Genomic DNA, 16,195 nt, shown 5'->3' on the forward strand with positions numbered 1-16,195 from the left:
GTGGTGGTGGTAGAGGAAGAGAATGGCTGAAGATCTGGATGTAATGAGGAGTGAACTTCTGATGAAGGTTGCAACGATTCTGCACTGAAATGACAGCTGAAAGCAGCAGAGAGGAGAACAGGTTTCAAGTTTGACTGCAACAGCATTATTGACTGGAGGAGATTGTGGCTGACTGGTTTAACTGAAAGAGTAAACGCAGATTGTCAGCTGATTAAAAAGGAGAGTGAGAGAGAATTATCTTTCTGAATTGCACTGAGTTTCATTATTCTATTATCTTTTTCAGCAAACTTCTGATATTCAAAGTTTGCAACAAAACAGGAAGACAGTAGAACATTTATGTTAGTTAACTGTGTCAGACATTTTGTTCGCTGTCACCTGATCCCATGGTGAACCTCCTCCAGAGGTTAGTGAAAAGAAGTAACTGGTCATAATGAGGCAGGAGCAGCTGCAAGCCCTTTTGATAGAATGAGGTCATAAGAGCGACAGAGATCAGTGCGCCTGATTGTGGGTTGGTCGATGGGGGGTGGGGAAAGGGGCTCATTCAAAAGAACAGGCAACAAACTATTTTGTATTGAAGGAATGCAAGGCTGCAGGCCCTCCTCCTGCTCCTTTTCAATGTGTGTCTGTCTCAGAAATAAATCATTTTAATTGTTCTCTGATTCCCCCTCTCACCATTTTGCAAAATGATAATTTAAACATTAATAGGATGTTAATAGGATGTGTGTCCTTGTAACCTTTGATATAGATCTTGCCGTAATAGAGGATATTCTCCATGACCACCATGAATCAGGAGTAATTAAATATGCGTGGACAAGCACCATTTTGGGAATTTACAAATACGGTTCCTGCATTGCAAATAAGGTTTGACTCAGGGGGATACTGTTGATATGGGAGACAAAGTTTTTGTTTTTTCCCCACAAAAAATACTGCAGCATTGTGCTACTAAGTCAGTTTTTCTAGTTAATCATAATGAGAATGGCTTCTTTAAAATATATTTTAAAATGCAGACTTTGCCCTTCAGTTGAAGGCAGGACTGTACCTTTAGCTCAGGCGGGTTTGTTATGGAGACCCAGGGGTCTAAACACTACTGAAAGGGCATGAGTAACTCATGCGAGTGGGGCAGGGCTAGAATAGCGGTATTGCCCATGAGAAGAGAACTTAGCTGGAAGAAACGAGATCCTCCTTATAGACTAATGGATGTGTTAGCAAGTGCGCTTTCAGACCAGCTTTCATGTTGGCTCCACCAGAGGGTATAGAGGGAATGGCAAATTAATTATAGAAATGGAGCCAACCTCCTTTTCTTATCATAGAGGGCAGCTGTGTGTTTCCCCTCGCTCGTTTCCCTTCTTCCCTGTCTACAGTGCTGGAATGTGTCCTGTTCTACATCTATTCTCTGCTTCTCCTCATCAATCCATACAAACTTACTCAAGAGAAAGATCTGCTGTGTATGGTGAAGGTGAAGAGTGGGGCCTTTATTGAGTAAAAATGTCATAGAAGTTTTTGCAGACAGGAAGAGAAAGAATCGGGCTCTGTCTTGCCTTTCAACTTATTTCATAGCTTTTAGAGCCTTCCACTCAAAGTCGACTAATAAATCAATATTTCAAGTGGGATCTGGTGTTGTAATGACATCATACTGCTGGCTGTGAAAGCACATTAACCACCAGCTCAATGACAGGCTACATGGTCCTGATCAGCGTCTGTATTGTAGTGTTTTGAGAGACATTTGGAGATGTTAAATGTCTCAAAAAATGGCATCTGTGACCCACTCTAGTAAATTAAAAGAGCACTACCATCAGAAATAGACACTAGCACACACTCACCTCACTTGCTGGACCATTCCCAAAGGTCTGCTTTGGGAATAATGGGAAAGAGCAACAGTGAATGCATGGAATATTAATGGAGAGTGGGAGCCAGCCTCAATTCAAACTGTTAATTTCCATTTTATCATGACAAATAGAATAGACACATCTCTGTGTGTTATGTTGTTTTCAAGAACACTTCTCAGACTTTCACATCATATTACAGATTGTAAGTGGATTATAGTAGACCTAAATTTAGTTAAAAATGGAAAGCTTAATGCAAACTGTTACACAGCACAAACTCATCTCCATTGATGGCATATAGATTATTCAAATTAAGTGAGTACTTTGTTCTAAGTGTTTTTATTTGCTCATAACTGTAAAAAGAAGCTATATTTCTGCGGAGACAGTGCCCTCTGTATTAGCATTAGAACTGGTAATCTAATTGGTGCAATATATCTGTGTCTGCCCACAAACAATAGTTAAATCACTTCTCTCTCTCACTCTCTTTACACCTATGGGCAACACAGACAGTAGTTGACCAGCTGGGTGAGTGACATTAGCTATTCCTTAGTCCCATCTGTTATTGAGAACTCTGTTACTCAGGGTTTCAGGATTAGTGCTGTACCTATGTAAATATAGCTGGTAGGCTTTGTATGATGTGTGATGAACAAAATGAAATGTTGAATGCTGTGAAATGATGCTTTAAATCGCAAATGGTGCATAACAAACACAATGTTAGCTTGTTGACAAAGGGAGAAAAACAATGTGTCAATCTTTGTAGGCAGAAGTGCTCCAGGTAGTGGCTTACCAAAGAAGTTGATGGATCGTCTCCCAGGACTGCCGGCCCTCAGAAAATAATGCAGTGTAGTCAATCATAAATTCCCACCCAGAGGTCTGACGTTTTCCACAAATAAGTCCAAAAATGGTTTTATCCTCTTTTGAAAAATGAAAAGAATCTACACAATAGCTCCGGTATCATTACAGTCTATAATTCCTTAAAAAAAATAAGAATTAAAATTTCAGCACAACTTTAAAACAGTGTTGAGTAAAGACAAGGAAACAAAGCAGAGAACATTTAATAGTTTAATTATAAGCTGCTGTATACATTCAGTGATTATTCCGATTTTCATGTTGCCAGAAGCCATGGGTGAGACCAGCAAAACATTCAGCTACAAGATCTAGTTTGTTGTATGCAATTTGTCCATTTTCATTCATATTTTCCACATTGTACATAGTTTACTGCAAAGCAACATAAAACCACATTGCTGATGTGCAACACGGTTCTTCCAAGGCCTTAGTTCACTCAAACATGATTCCACCCAGTCTGTTGTGTGGTGCTCGTAGGAGGGGAGAGCTCCATTCATACCACTCTGGTCTCAACCTTATCTTTGAGATCAACTGAACACAGATGGCACAGGGTGACAGCAGTGCTGAGCAAAGCTACTCTGCATGTCCAGTTGCCCTCAGTTGAAGCTAAAAAAGTCTTGTTTATACTTGATTGGGCCCAATAGGAAAGCCGACTCATTAAACAGTTAAAATAGGTGGAACCCTGTTACCAGCTTGAAGAACACTGGGAGCCTTAGTTTATCCTCCTTAGATACTAAGATTAAGCAACATCCGGCAATCTTTAAGGTTTTGTTTGCATCTTTTTTGGTTTCTTTTGCTATCTCACTCTAAGCTCATTGAACTGACACACTAATGTTGGTGCTGATATCGCTTTTTTTGTTGTTGTTTTTTTTTGTCTTTTTACATTTTCTAGTAGCCCACACAGAAACTTGATGGCACAAGAACTGACCAATAAGAAACTCTTTACAACAAGGTAGACTGCAACAGTTGCCAGGGGTCACACAGTAAACAAAAAATAATCCAAGTTCATTTTGAAAATAAAAAAACAAATCAGGTTCAATATAAAAGCAAAAGACAAATGAACAAAAGCAAGTTAATTTCAAGTATAACTTACTCATAAAATAACTACACAGCATTAAATATTCTCATTATACATTTTTAAATTATTTATAAAATATATTTTGGCATATATGTTTTTTTTTATTTTTGTGTTTGTGTAACAAACGCTACTGTAGCTTCAGTTGAACACCAATGTTTATTTGTTTTTTTTCTCTTGAAACAAAACATTAAAGGGATTGTCACATAACAACGGGTTATTAAAAATGATAATAGTAAACCCTATAGAGAGTTTCACATAGCAAGACATGAGTGACGATCCCTTCTATCCTAGCCCCATAGTCAAAAGTCAAAAAAAGTACAAGACCAGAGCACAAAGTTCTAATTTGTGCTCCACTGGCTACAATCAAGGTTGGGCACAGGAGATTTCAAAAGCAGGAAGTCTTTTTTTCATACAACTCAATTTGAACACAAGGATCTGTCTGTCCCACTTCCAGTGTTCAGAGCGGCTGGGCAGATAGCAAGAGTTCATTTAGCTCCATCCTTGATAAAATATAAATACTGTAAAGACCTCACAGTCTGATGACACTAGGATGTCCTCAGGGATACGCAGAGAAAGTTTCTCTTATTAGTCAGGGAAAAGGACAAATGAGACCGAAAAGCCTCCCTTTCCTTCTCCTGAATGCACTGAAAACTGTTGAAGGAGTAAATTGAGGATATTTTAGATGAGTCCTGTGTATGTCGTTTATTACATTGATGAAGCTCACTATACAAAGGAACAAAGAGCGATTTTGGCAGCTAGAACAAACTGCAAAACCAAAGAAGGCAAATATCAGTTTGTGATACAAAAGTAGTTCAAAAGGCATAACTGTACTTAAGAAGTGGCACCTCAGGTGTCCAAACACGTAGTGTCCTGCTTTGGCGCAAGGGCTGGAGAGCTCCACTGTCCATGTCCATGCAGTCAACAGTAACCTGCCTGTCCACTCATTGCAGATAGAAAGAAAACTGAACAAAAAGCAAACAAGGAAAAAGTACTGCGACTACAACAAAGCCACATCCACTACCTCGGCTTGAGCACACAACTAGCTGCAGCATACTACAGTTCATCGTCCTCAGCTCGAGCTGGTTCTTGAATATTGTATACTGCAAATGGGTGTGTCTCTCTACTTCCACAGGCTGACTTTCTTCTGTGTACACACAGCTATTGTGGGGTACATATATGTGAGTTTACACTGTATGTGTGTATGCATGTTGGTGTGTGTCATAGAGAAGCTCGCTAAAGCACAATGTCCTTCAGGCGCTTGCTGCTGGGGGATTCCTTGTCTCGGCCATCATGAAGAAGCGTGTTGATCTCCCTGACAGCTGGCTCACTGTCCTTCCCCTCCGGCTGCCGCAGCAGGCTGTGGTTGGCGATTCGCTCTGCATCGCGGCATTTCAACGTGTTGTAGGCAGATGACGGCTTGGACACTGGGCTCTTCAGGTGCACAGGGGAAGTGATGGGGCTGGCTGCCTCGCGCCCGTTGCCAGCTTCACGGACAGCCCCTCCATTGGCCTTTGGGCTACACACCTGAGACTCTTGAGTCCGCTTTCCCTTTATCTCTCCCCGTTCCACGTCCTCAGGCCCATCCTTGCCGAAGGTGGCAAAAGTCCTCTTGGTGGTGCCATCCTCGTAGTGGGGCACATCCACTGTGGTGGCCTCGATAGACAAAGCGATGACATTACGGGCATGCTCGGGTGACTTGGCACGTGCCGGGATTGGGACACGAGGCATCCAACAGCGGTCAGAGTGGCCTAGGATGCGACACTCGTCCTGGCAGTGAAAGCCTTCACTGGGATCTGTGGTAGGGAGGGGGGAGAGAAAACAATGATTGTTAGATTTACCTGTAAAATTAACTTTTATACTCATTTAAAAACAGGTCTCATGTTTTTCTTCCAACATGGAGAAGCAGATAAATTGATTTATGTATGTCAACCCTGTCGTGAAATAATACAATAAACAAATGAACAACAACAATGCTGCATTTGTTTTAATTAAAAACAGCCCGAGTTAAACATTTCTGAATGATGCTTTCATTTGCAATGCATTCCTGCATCTGCCCAAGACTGCAGCCCCGTTAACACTATTCACTGATGACTACAGCTGGATGTTTGGGGCACTTCTAATATGCCAATTAAATTATGTATTGTTAAATCAAAAGTCCATTTGCAGCTCTTGTATAATTGGGTTTTCTGTAGCAACACTAGATGAAAGGCAGGTTTAAACAGTGCAATCAGATATCTCACACAGACACCAGACGAGTTGCGGTGTTGTTGCCTGGTTCATTTCTCTCTCCCTCTCTGTCTCTGTCATCTGGCGCCGAGTTATAAATATGTAATGATGTTTAACGCTGGAGTGAAAAAAAGATTTGCCTGAGTCTGTATAACTGCACTCTTTGGTACTTTGTTGTGTCGGAGGGGAAGGACGTTCAAGACAATTTTTGAGTTGTAACAACAGCAAAAAAAAAAAAAAGTGTCATGCACTCTTAGTCACACAGAAATGCTGTGGTATTGTTTTTCCCATTTGTTTTAATTCACATATATGTATACTCTAATTGCCAAAAGAGCACGGTGCAAGAAAATCTTTAAAATACATACATGACTTTGCTTCTCTTCTGAAGAGTTGATAAAAAATGAACAATGTACGTACACACTTTCAAAATTGTTCAGCTCGAGAAAACATAGTTGCAACAGTTCTGTGCTGTCATGTTTTCCACCTGCTTCAATCTTGAGAAAGAACCTGCCACACAGATACACAATGACACATTTCTGTGCTCCCCTACTGCTTGTTTCACTCCCAGCTAGAGCCATTCTCCATTCTGGAGGCCCAGGGTGACAAGAGGGGATTGTGAGAGGGATTGCCATCGACCCAAATGCATACGCTTACATCTGGCAATCGCAGCTTGACAGATCACCTAATTAAAATCACTAATGATCTGTTTTTCTCCCTTCTTTCCTGCACTCATGAGAGGCACCTCTGCTTAGGCCCCAGGGATCGATATTTAAAGATCGGAGACAGGCTTTTCAGGGGCAGATATGCCAAAGGTGTCTTTCATAAAGTATAATCTGATGAGACTGACAGATAATGTGGTGACTAAATGACTGAATGAATGAGTAAAGGGTATTATGGGCCGTTTGAACTCGTATATGGGAAGTGGAGTTCTGAGGAAATCATCATGCTTGAAGATGGAAAATATGAACACCAGCAACAAACATGTAGACCATGAGTGACCAATGTCAACGTGAATGCTACATAATGACAACGAGGCGACACATAATTAGTTTCTTTTGGTCACATTTGTGTGTAAATGCGCGCACATAAGCACACTGACACACAGCCATGGCATTCTCTGTAATAAAGGCAGACTGAGACTTCCTCTTGCTTACAATAGATGCCATTGTAATAAGCATCTCAAATGCAGTGTAGAATTATAACACACTCACACGCCAAGTACGCCTGTAAGTCCAAGTCTTACAGGATTTGTGCAAAAAATATGCACTTTCTATATATATATATATATATAAAATATCAAATGTATCATTACATACTATTCCATATGATCCATACTGCCGCAATAGGCAGTTTTATATAACATCTGTACAGCTAAAATCCTTTTATGAGGCCTGAAAAATTAGCAAATTGAATGTATTTTCCACAGGTTTGCACTCCTGTATGTATGTAGATTTGTATGAATGCTGATTGGTCCAAAGGACTACACTGGCAGCAATCAGGGAGACAAAGGGCATGAAGCTGGGGGCTTTATTTAAAGAGAAGGGATCCAATCAGAATGTAATAATGTAATCACAACCGAAAGTCTTTACCAGGTAGCAGGAACATAATGGAGGCAGATCAGTAATAACAATAATAATAATAAAAACATGCCCACACTAGATTAGATTGTCCACTGCAATGGTATTTTTAAAGCCTTTTCAAATCCCATGTTATTTATGTAACCTATGTTGCATTTTCTTTGATAAATTGCTCACAATAAAAATGCATTATGGAAATAATATATTCGAGTACTTTCTGGCATTGGAAAAAACTGTGTGTAATATGTATTTGAAAGTTGTACATTTCAAACTTGTACACATATGCTAGATTTCAGCTCTACATTTAGTAAACTGAAATTTCTCCCCAAATCTTCTTTAACATGGTTGAGAAAGTAGGTCTTTTTCTACACTGATTAAAGATTTACAAGCATGTTGGTAATGAATGCAATTTCCTCTAAATACTTTGGCTTTTTTCTGTAGCCTGAAGTACTTTCTAAGGCATGAAAAGCCTTGAGGCACAAAGAAATATACACAAGTTGTATGCTCTCTAAGCAGTGCATGCATATGCAGTGAATACCGTTTTCTCTCCTTTCCTTCAGGGGTCTATGGGAGAGCAACTGGGTTGTAAATGACATTGTTATGAAAGCCAAGTGGCTTTAACACTCACACATCCTGCCTCTGCTCAGAGCTTCATAAAACGCAGATGTTGCTCTAAAAGAGCCACAAAAAATGGAGGAGAGAAAATTTAAATGAAAAAAGTGACAGGCCATCGACCTCTAACAAAAACACAATCTCCTCCTATTTCAAAAAAACGAGCAGACTGTAATAGTAAGAGATGAATTAATGGCTTTTACAGCGGTACTTAAGTTTGGAAGTCAACAAGTACAGAATGGAAGACAGTGAAGGCACCTCCTGCTGTGAATGTGTATTCAAAGTAATCAGGAAAATAAGCTTGCCAATCAGCTTCAGGAATAGACTTAAAGTACAGTACAGAGCAGGAAGTCATTGGGAACATTTCCTATCTACGATTAATACCTATTAATTACTGAGGGAGCTCCATCGGGAAGTGGAGGCTGCCTGTGTTTTTTGGTGTTCTACATTTAAAATACAAACAGTCTAATAATACTGGAGGCACACAAAAAAAATCCATGTATCAAATAGCACAGCACTGCTATCAAATCAGACCTTAATGCTGAATTAAGGTCCAAAGACTGGCATAGGGACTGGGGAGCACTTTCAATATGTATACTGATGCGCATGGCATTGGAAAATAATATATATTGCCACCTCAAATATAAAAGCCAAATTATCCTGATAAGTCTGGCCATGTTTTTCTGTTTGTAGTTACCTGGAATAGCATCACTCTGCATCAGCACAGAGAGAAAACCCACATGTTCCCTGCCATTTCATCTCGCATCTGCAGCCTGCCAGCAGCCGATTCAATCCTGTCTCTTTCCCTCAATCAGATGAAGGCGTCTCAGCTTCAAGTTGCAGCAGACAGATATTCAGCTTCAGCAAGGGGATCACAACCTGACAAGCTCATTGCTCAGTTTACCCTTGTGCACCACATATAATGGTCCCTTCATGTCATACAGCTGGAGGTACTATTTGTTTGTTGCTAATGTAGCAAAAAAAAGAGGAATCAGCAAAAGACACAAAAGGAAAGGGATGTGTTTCCTGAAAGAGGCAACTCCCCGAAAACCCTCCCAGAGCTTTTCGCCAACTATTTTGCGTTCTGTTTGGCTAACACACGGTGCCTGGCTTGGAAAACAAAGGCACTTTTCCCTCCAAAAGTAGCGCACACAGCTTTGGGGTTGACAACAGTGATGTAATCCTATAAAATTAGTGTAAGCAGCCAAAAGAAACAGAAGGCCAGACTGGAGGGCCACAGACAGGGTTGAGTTGAGTGAACCCAGATTCTGGTGACAAAATCTTAATTCTGTATTTCTTAGTTTAGTTAGAGCCACAAGGCAATGGGGACTTGCAGTATGACACAATTCAGTCAGTTTGGTTTTACAGCATGATGAACCCTAAAAGGAATTTGGAACAGCAGTGTGGCATGATAAATCATTTTTACAAAGAATGTCTGCCACTTTTGGCTTAAACTACTTTTTTGTATTTCCTCTGTATGCTGACATTTTTGTTGTAGCAGTAACAACGAATGTCCTGATTCTGTTTGTCATATTAAAATAGATACTCCTGAACAGACAGCCAGACAGTATAATGTAGATGTTACTGTGATGTAGCTGTTATGAAAGCAAATAATTTAGAGCAATTTACACCTAGATAATACTTTACTTGTGGCTTGCATAGACTTCACCAATTCCCTTTGATTTCCCTTGCTTTCCTGTTTGTTCCTCACTGTCTTTGATATTAAACCCTATCAAAACGCTGTGACAAAGCTATCAAATGTAGCCTGTCTATAGTCTAAAAAGACAATTATTCAGCTGTGGTATTGAAAGAGCAAACAACAACTTTGAAATTACGCTTTGTGTCTCTTTTCAATGCTGTGTGAGATGACTGGTATAAAATCCAAAAGAACTCAATCCACAGAAAGTTCAATAAATGTGGCCGCAGTCCTGATGACCCTTTTTGAGGACAGCCTACGAAGCCAATACTCCCTGCCATGTCTGAGTGGCGTACAGAAGGATTCCGTTTACTGCTAAAATGCCGTCCACTTTTCTGCTCTCATCTTGGTGTATCTCTGACAGTGAGATGGCTGTTTTCTAATTGCTCTCCATATTAATTTTCCATCCTGGCAGTCACATGGCAAAGATTGATTAAATCTAAATTGTTACTACAGAGTCTTGATGGAGCCCGTGATGCAGAAGCCGAGGGAAGCGTCACAGGGGAGGAAATATTCAGAAAATATGGCACGAGCAGATTCGAGGATGATGGTCTGTGGCTGGTTGGTGCTCTGAGTCCAAAGCATGCTCAAGACCAAACAGGCTTGGCCCTGCCTGATCCTAACACTGGGGACGGAGCTTAACATCTAGTCTGCCCTAACTACAGTGGAGGGCAGTTCTACGGCCAGCTGAGGCTGAGGCTCGGCCAAGCAGCCTCCTACACTACTCACCAGGGAGAGTCCAAGCACTGCTGTCATCCCAGCCAGCCAATTCAGTCTGTGGGCCATAAATCAGCCCGGAGGCCTGGCTCCTGCGGGAGCGGCAAGATGGAGTGTGATGGTCTTGTTTTTACAAACAGTAGAGGGGCACCCTTACTGCGCCACGCAAGCCATCATTCTCTACACAGCACCGAGTCCTCTCCTTCTCCCAACAGCATCTGGTTCAGTCACATCAAGCTACTCCCCCCCCCCCCGAAACCCCCAAGATGTCATCCCTCGCAGCTCCCCGCACAAGCCCATCCTTTATGCTTCTCCTCCTTCTGTCCTCCTCTTTCATCTCATCAGTACTGCTTTCTCACGTGCATTGGTGTAATTAAATAAATCCTTCACCCAAAAATCTCTTCCTCTCATTTCTGCCTATCTGACCAGATTTCCTTCTACTCTCTCAGTCAAATATTAATTGTCGAGGAAATTAGACTCACTGGGCAGCCTTGTTAGTACTGCCATGCAGATAGTGAAGCCAGGGGTTCATGTGGCCCTGCTTCTATTTCTGAGCATTAGTACCAGTCAATTTATCAAGAACAAATTCACTCTCTAATCCATCCAGCAATGCAGAGTGTCTGACAGCTTGTCCTGTCCACCAGGCCTGCCTCTGTCCTCCCAAAAGCTGCCACAAAATGGCATGCTAACTTAGCTTTGAGCAAGTCTTATAGTACTTTATAAGCATGATGTCAATAATTGTTTTAAGAACAGTTCAAGCCCAATTCTGCAAATGTTTACTTCCACTGTCTGTGTTCCCTCCCTCGCTGCTGGCTCATCCAGCCCAGCCTGTATATTCTGCAGCAGATCCTGGTATAAAGAATGAATTTCCAAACTGGTGTTGACAAACAATGCACTAGCTTCTAAATTGGTACAAACAGCATCTGTTTAACAGCTGTGTAACAGCAGCGGGAGGAAAAAAAGCAATCGCTATACTGTTTTATAAATCACTATGTCATCGCAGAGCACTGTTTTGCTCAAATGCAGGACCACTAGCCAATGGATTGCTTGATGTAGTGGAAAGCTGGTTGTCATGATGACATACATGAGTGGGCCGGTTTCAATGCCCCGGCAACAAAAACTGTTTTACTGAGAGGATTCTCTTGTCTTATTGTGCCCCGCTCCTACCATCACTGCCTCCTAGAGGTGTCTCCGTAACAGTTTTAAAGGCTTTAGAATCCTCACCCTTGGCTTCCATCATGACATATGTAACGCCTGGAGTGGCAGGATTTACAGTGGTGAGTTCTTCTTGTGTGAGCTGTAGGGTTTTAGACCATAATTCCTGCCCTGGTTTTCATACACAACATGAGCCACTGACTGTTTAATGCTGTTTAACATGCACTCTGTACTTAATCCAGGCAGAAGAGCACAAAGACCTAAGCCTAGAATAAGGCTGAACTTGGCTAAACAGAAAAATAGAGAGGTTGTGGAGAGGTTCCCAAGATTGGCAACAGCACCAATACAGCACACTCATATGTCCACAAAATATCAGAGAGCCACTGGGAAGGTCAGTATCATATCTGCCTGAACAAAGTCCAATTGTTCAACCAATCCAGCAACATGCCGAGACTCAGTAGAGAAATAAGTGTTCTTCCTCTGGGTCCCTCACTGGACACTGAAATACAGGTCATCATCAAAAGTAACAGAGCAAACCGATTCTGTTCAAGTTTGACTGTTTGTGTCAAAACACTGTCCTTAGAGCAAACTACCTATTGTTGCCAGCAATGTTTTTGGTACCATTCTAGCCAGGAGTAAGACTAGCATTTTTGAAAAGTTATTTTGCAGATTTTGGGGATGTGGCTTTGGATTTGGATGTGTTTGCCGACTATGAAGAAATAAAGCACTTAGGCTAAAACACAGTTCAAAAATAACCAAATGTGTGAATGGGGTTGGACAATAAATCCATATTTCTTATGGTTTATTTTTATAAATACAGCTAATAAATTGTGAAAGAACTTGTAATATGTCTGTGCTTTTCCTCTGCCACAAGATAATGATGCAAACCATATCACTGTCATTGGAACAAGAAATCAGCTTAATAACTCTGTGGTAGTAAATTAGATAGCCTACTTTTGTGGCCATATATAACATTTCCAAGAAAAACTAATCAGGGATGTAATTCAGTGATGAATTTCATCAGAGAAAATTCATCTTCATATTACAAGTATTTTAAAAGGGATAATTATTTTAAAATATGAAAGATACAGGATGAAAAAGAATCCAATTAAAGTCAAAATGAAACTGCAACTTGAGATCACCTTACTCACATAATTTGATACATTTCCAGTTAAAAGTGGATATTATGGGGAAGAATCACGCAGGGAGGAATCATCCAAGACAATTGTAATTTTATTTGATTGAACGGGCATTTTTTGTTAAACGATTTGCTTTGATACTCCATTCCTGGTTGTTACCAATTTCCACACTACTGACACAAGTCATAAGTAAACTACCTAGCTTAGTAGCCTGTAAGCCTGTTGAGTTCTTGACCCTCACAATGCTTTCCACTATCCATAAACAGATATGACTCTTTGATGGGTATTTTGTTGCTTTCATGGTTTGAAACAACAAGACACAGATACGGTCCTTAATGGAAATAGGAGGGTTAATAAATGTCACAAAGATTGTTATACATATATAAATACAATTATTCAAACGGATTATGTTACACCTTGTATTCATTCCTGATCAAGGTAGAAGTTCAAGTATTGTGTGTTGTGCTGTGTATGTGATGTACTCCACCATACTGAAACAGCAAATGTGACCCTTGTCAATTCTCAACATCCAAATGGCCCTTCTAATGATGGGCTTCAAATTAACCTGTGTTCTGGTGCTCCAGGCCCACAGCGACAGTACAATGAACTCCCAAAACTCAGCACAGCAGGCCGCTGGCATCCCAGTTGCAGACCTGCCCACTCCTCCATGCCAACCAGCCAGCCAGACCGCCTGCCTGCCTCTGTCTGCTTGGCTCGTTTCCTCTACAATGCATCGGCAGAGGACATCTTTAAATACACTGGAACAAATGCAGCATTTCTGTGTTTAAGCTTGACCGAGCTAGCAAGCTAATTTGCTCCTAAACCCTTGAGTCTGGGAGAAGCAAGGGGGACAGAAACAGACTCTTAAATTACATCTGTGAATAGGGTTGGTGGGGGGAAAAGGAAAGCAACACGGGGAGCAGGGATGAAGAGGAGTAGTTGAGTTGGCTTAGGGATGGCAGTGGTACGGAGTATGATCAATGATGAAACTGTGAAGAATGGAGCTTTTCCATGACAAATTAAGGTGTTTCACCAACACCAATATTTCTATTTGTGAATCCAAAGTTTCATCCCTACTGTCAAAAATGCAACTATAAGTGTGGCGAAGCAGATTTATGAATTGATGATTTTGAAGAATCTATAACCCGTAAACACCCTGGAGTAAGATACCATTATATTCTCACATTTGCCATTAAGAGACATTTCTCATAGTTTTCTTTTCTGATTATTTTTTTCTTCCTTTCTCAAGTGCTATTTCTATTAGCCATCTGAAATAAACACAATACTTCAGCCTGTCAGTGTGTCCAGCTCCAAACAACTGGGGACGGCACACCAGGCAGCATACCAATATCTTAGGATTTCTCTCTCTCTCTCTCTCTGAACTTCGGCTTTGCCTCAAAAGAGTAGCCTTACATAATTAATATAATGAGGCTTCTCATTCAGTCATGTTCACTTTGTGTCAGCCAGACTATGTGTTTTATATTCCATTTTATCTTGTCGCAGAAGCACCCGATGGTCCCAGCTCTTTCTCGTTTCTTCCTCAAAAAAAGAAATTTCTACATGTCCCTTTTTTAAGAACCTCTGGAAGTAGGACACTGTAACATGGTAAGTGTGGTAAGATGTAGTGAGATGGGCAAGTTTAGCTCAAGGCAGCTCAAGGCAGAAACATACAGTAAGATTGGGTGGGCCACACTGGGACCTCATGGTTTGAAAAGACAGTCCCCCTGTTTCCCATTGAACCAGATTGACAGTGTCACTCAGGAAGGAGCAGCACATAAAGGAAATAAGGAAAACACAGCGAGGCGCTTGCTGCGTGGAGATGCATTAGATTTACACCTAGCGGGCAGAGGAAAAGCAAGGGGGAGGCCTTTCTAACACGTTCTATTTCCCTGTCACAAAGGCCATTCTGTTTGGCATCTGGGAGGCATGCTGCTTCCCTCCCAGCTTCTCCATTATTCGCCCCAGCGAGGTCTGCACCAAGGTACCACTTAATATCAGACAGTCAGAACCAATGTCCGTAGCATTAGCCACCCACCAGCCAGGGCTATGTGATATAGAGGATTGTCAGCAGTGAGGCAGTCCATGAGAAGAGCTGCAGCTCGTATCTAAGACACACAGATTGAAATGGAGGTGGGAGACTGGTCTGAAGAAAAGAGAAGGAACTAATAGGCACATCTTTTCTGATTTGAGGAACATGACTATAGCATACATAAGGATGATGGCAGGGGTCTGACACAGTGGTAGTAATTGGATTTCTCAGGCCCTGTGCCCACTCATGATAACATGCTGAGTTGTGACATGAAAAGTCCTTATGTGTGGCAAGGGAGCAAGGTGTAGCAGAGTGGAAGTGACAGGTGTCAAAGATCCAATTCCCTCGCTCCTCTCGCTCCTTGAGTTCTTTTTCTCTGGAGACAGCGGAGGAACAACCTGCCCTGTGGTAAAGCCAAACACCAAGCTTGACATTCAGTTGCAAATCCAAGCTAGTTAAACCTATGTAGAGTGCAGCGGAGGAGGTGGTGGTGGAGGAGGAGGTGGTGGAGGGAAGGTGGGGGGCTGGCAGCACTGTGGATATAAGAGGTCATGGCCTGATTGCTTGCCTTATTTATTTTCTGACGCTAATGCGAGCTGAATACAGAAGGAGCTCGGGATGTCTATACGATGTGCTGGAAAACAAAGAAAGGAGCCTGAGACGCCCACTGGATGCAGGTCTTACAGAGGAGTGTCTGGCCACAGTTCCCTTCCTGTACTCTGCATGCAGTCTGGCCTCATCTTTAACGAGGACTGCATGAGAAGAGGCACATCATTAAAAAGAGCCGCTCTGAGACTTTGTCTGCCATTAAACTTAACAGCCGACCTCTCCCATTACCTTTTATCCCCCCCTTTAAAAAGGTGGGGGACAGCAGGGTTTGAAAAGCCACATTTGGCTGTCACGATGCATCCATTGAGTGAATTCTGTCCTTTAGTCAATTGTACATAACAAGGAACAACAATAAAGCCTCCTGGAATTCGATGCAAGTATTCTTTTGCATACTATAACCATATTACTGTAAATAATAATACAAGCAGATTAACCTAAAAGTTACTGTAATATTTACATAGTTCACACTGACCTGATTTTACATAATACACTAATGTAATATGATAATTTGTGTAGTGCCACGGAAGATGTATGGCTGCCTAAAGGAAACATCTTATTAGCAGCACAAAAACAGAGTGAATTATGTTTTTTTATGTTGATGAATTAAGTTTAATTTGATTATCCACCACCGCCAGCTACGCCATACTGTAGAAACACCACTCTGCATCCTGTTCTGCTCTTGACCTTT

At 41.4% G+C, this 16,195-nt stretch overlaps 1 protein-coding gene across 2 annotated transcripts in view; it reads right to left on the reverse strand.

The window, feature by feature from the left end:
* Window positions 1-2,874: 2,874 nt before the first annotated feature.
* pcdh19 (protocadherin 19) overlaps window positions 2,875-16,195 on the reverse strand; it is a 53,869-nt gene continuing 40,548 nt past the window's right edge. For both annotated transcript variants that reach the window (XM_035669362.1, XM_035669363.1), the window contains one exon: window positions 2,875-5,540. In XM_035669362.1, the coding sequence (XP_035525255.1) occupies window positions 4,981-5,540 (560 nt within the window). In that variant the 3' untranslated portion in view covers window positions 2,875-4,980. The remainder of the gene's footprint in view (window positions 5,541-16,195) is intronic.

The sequence above is a fragment of the Morone saxatilis genome, unplaced genomic scaffold (assembly GCF_004916995.1).
Source record: "Morone saxatilis isolate NCDOM2014 unplaced genomic scaffold, NCSU_SB_2.0 Contig22, whole genome shotgun sequence".
Lineage (NCBI taxonomy): Eukaryota > Metazoa > Chordata > Actinopteri > Moronidae > Morone > Morone saxatilis.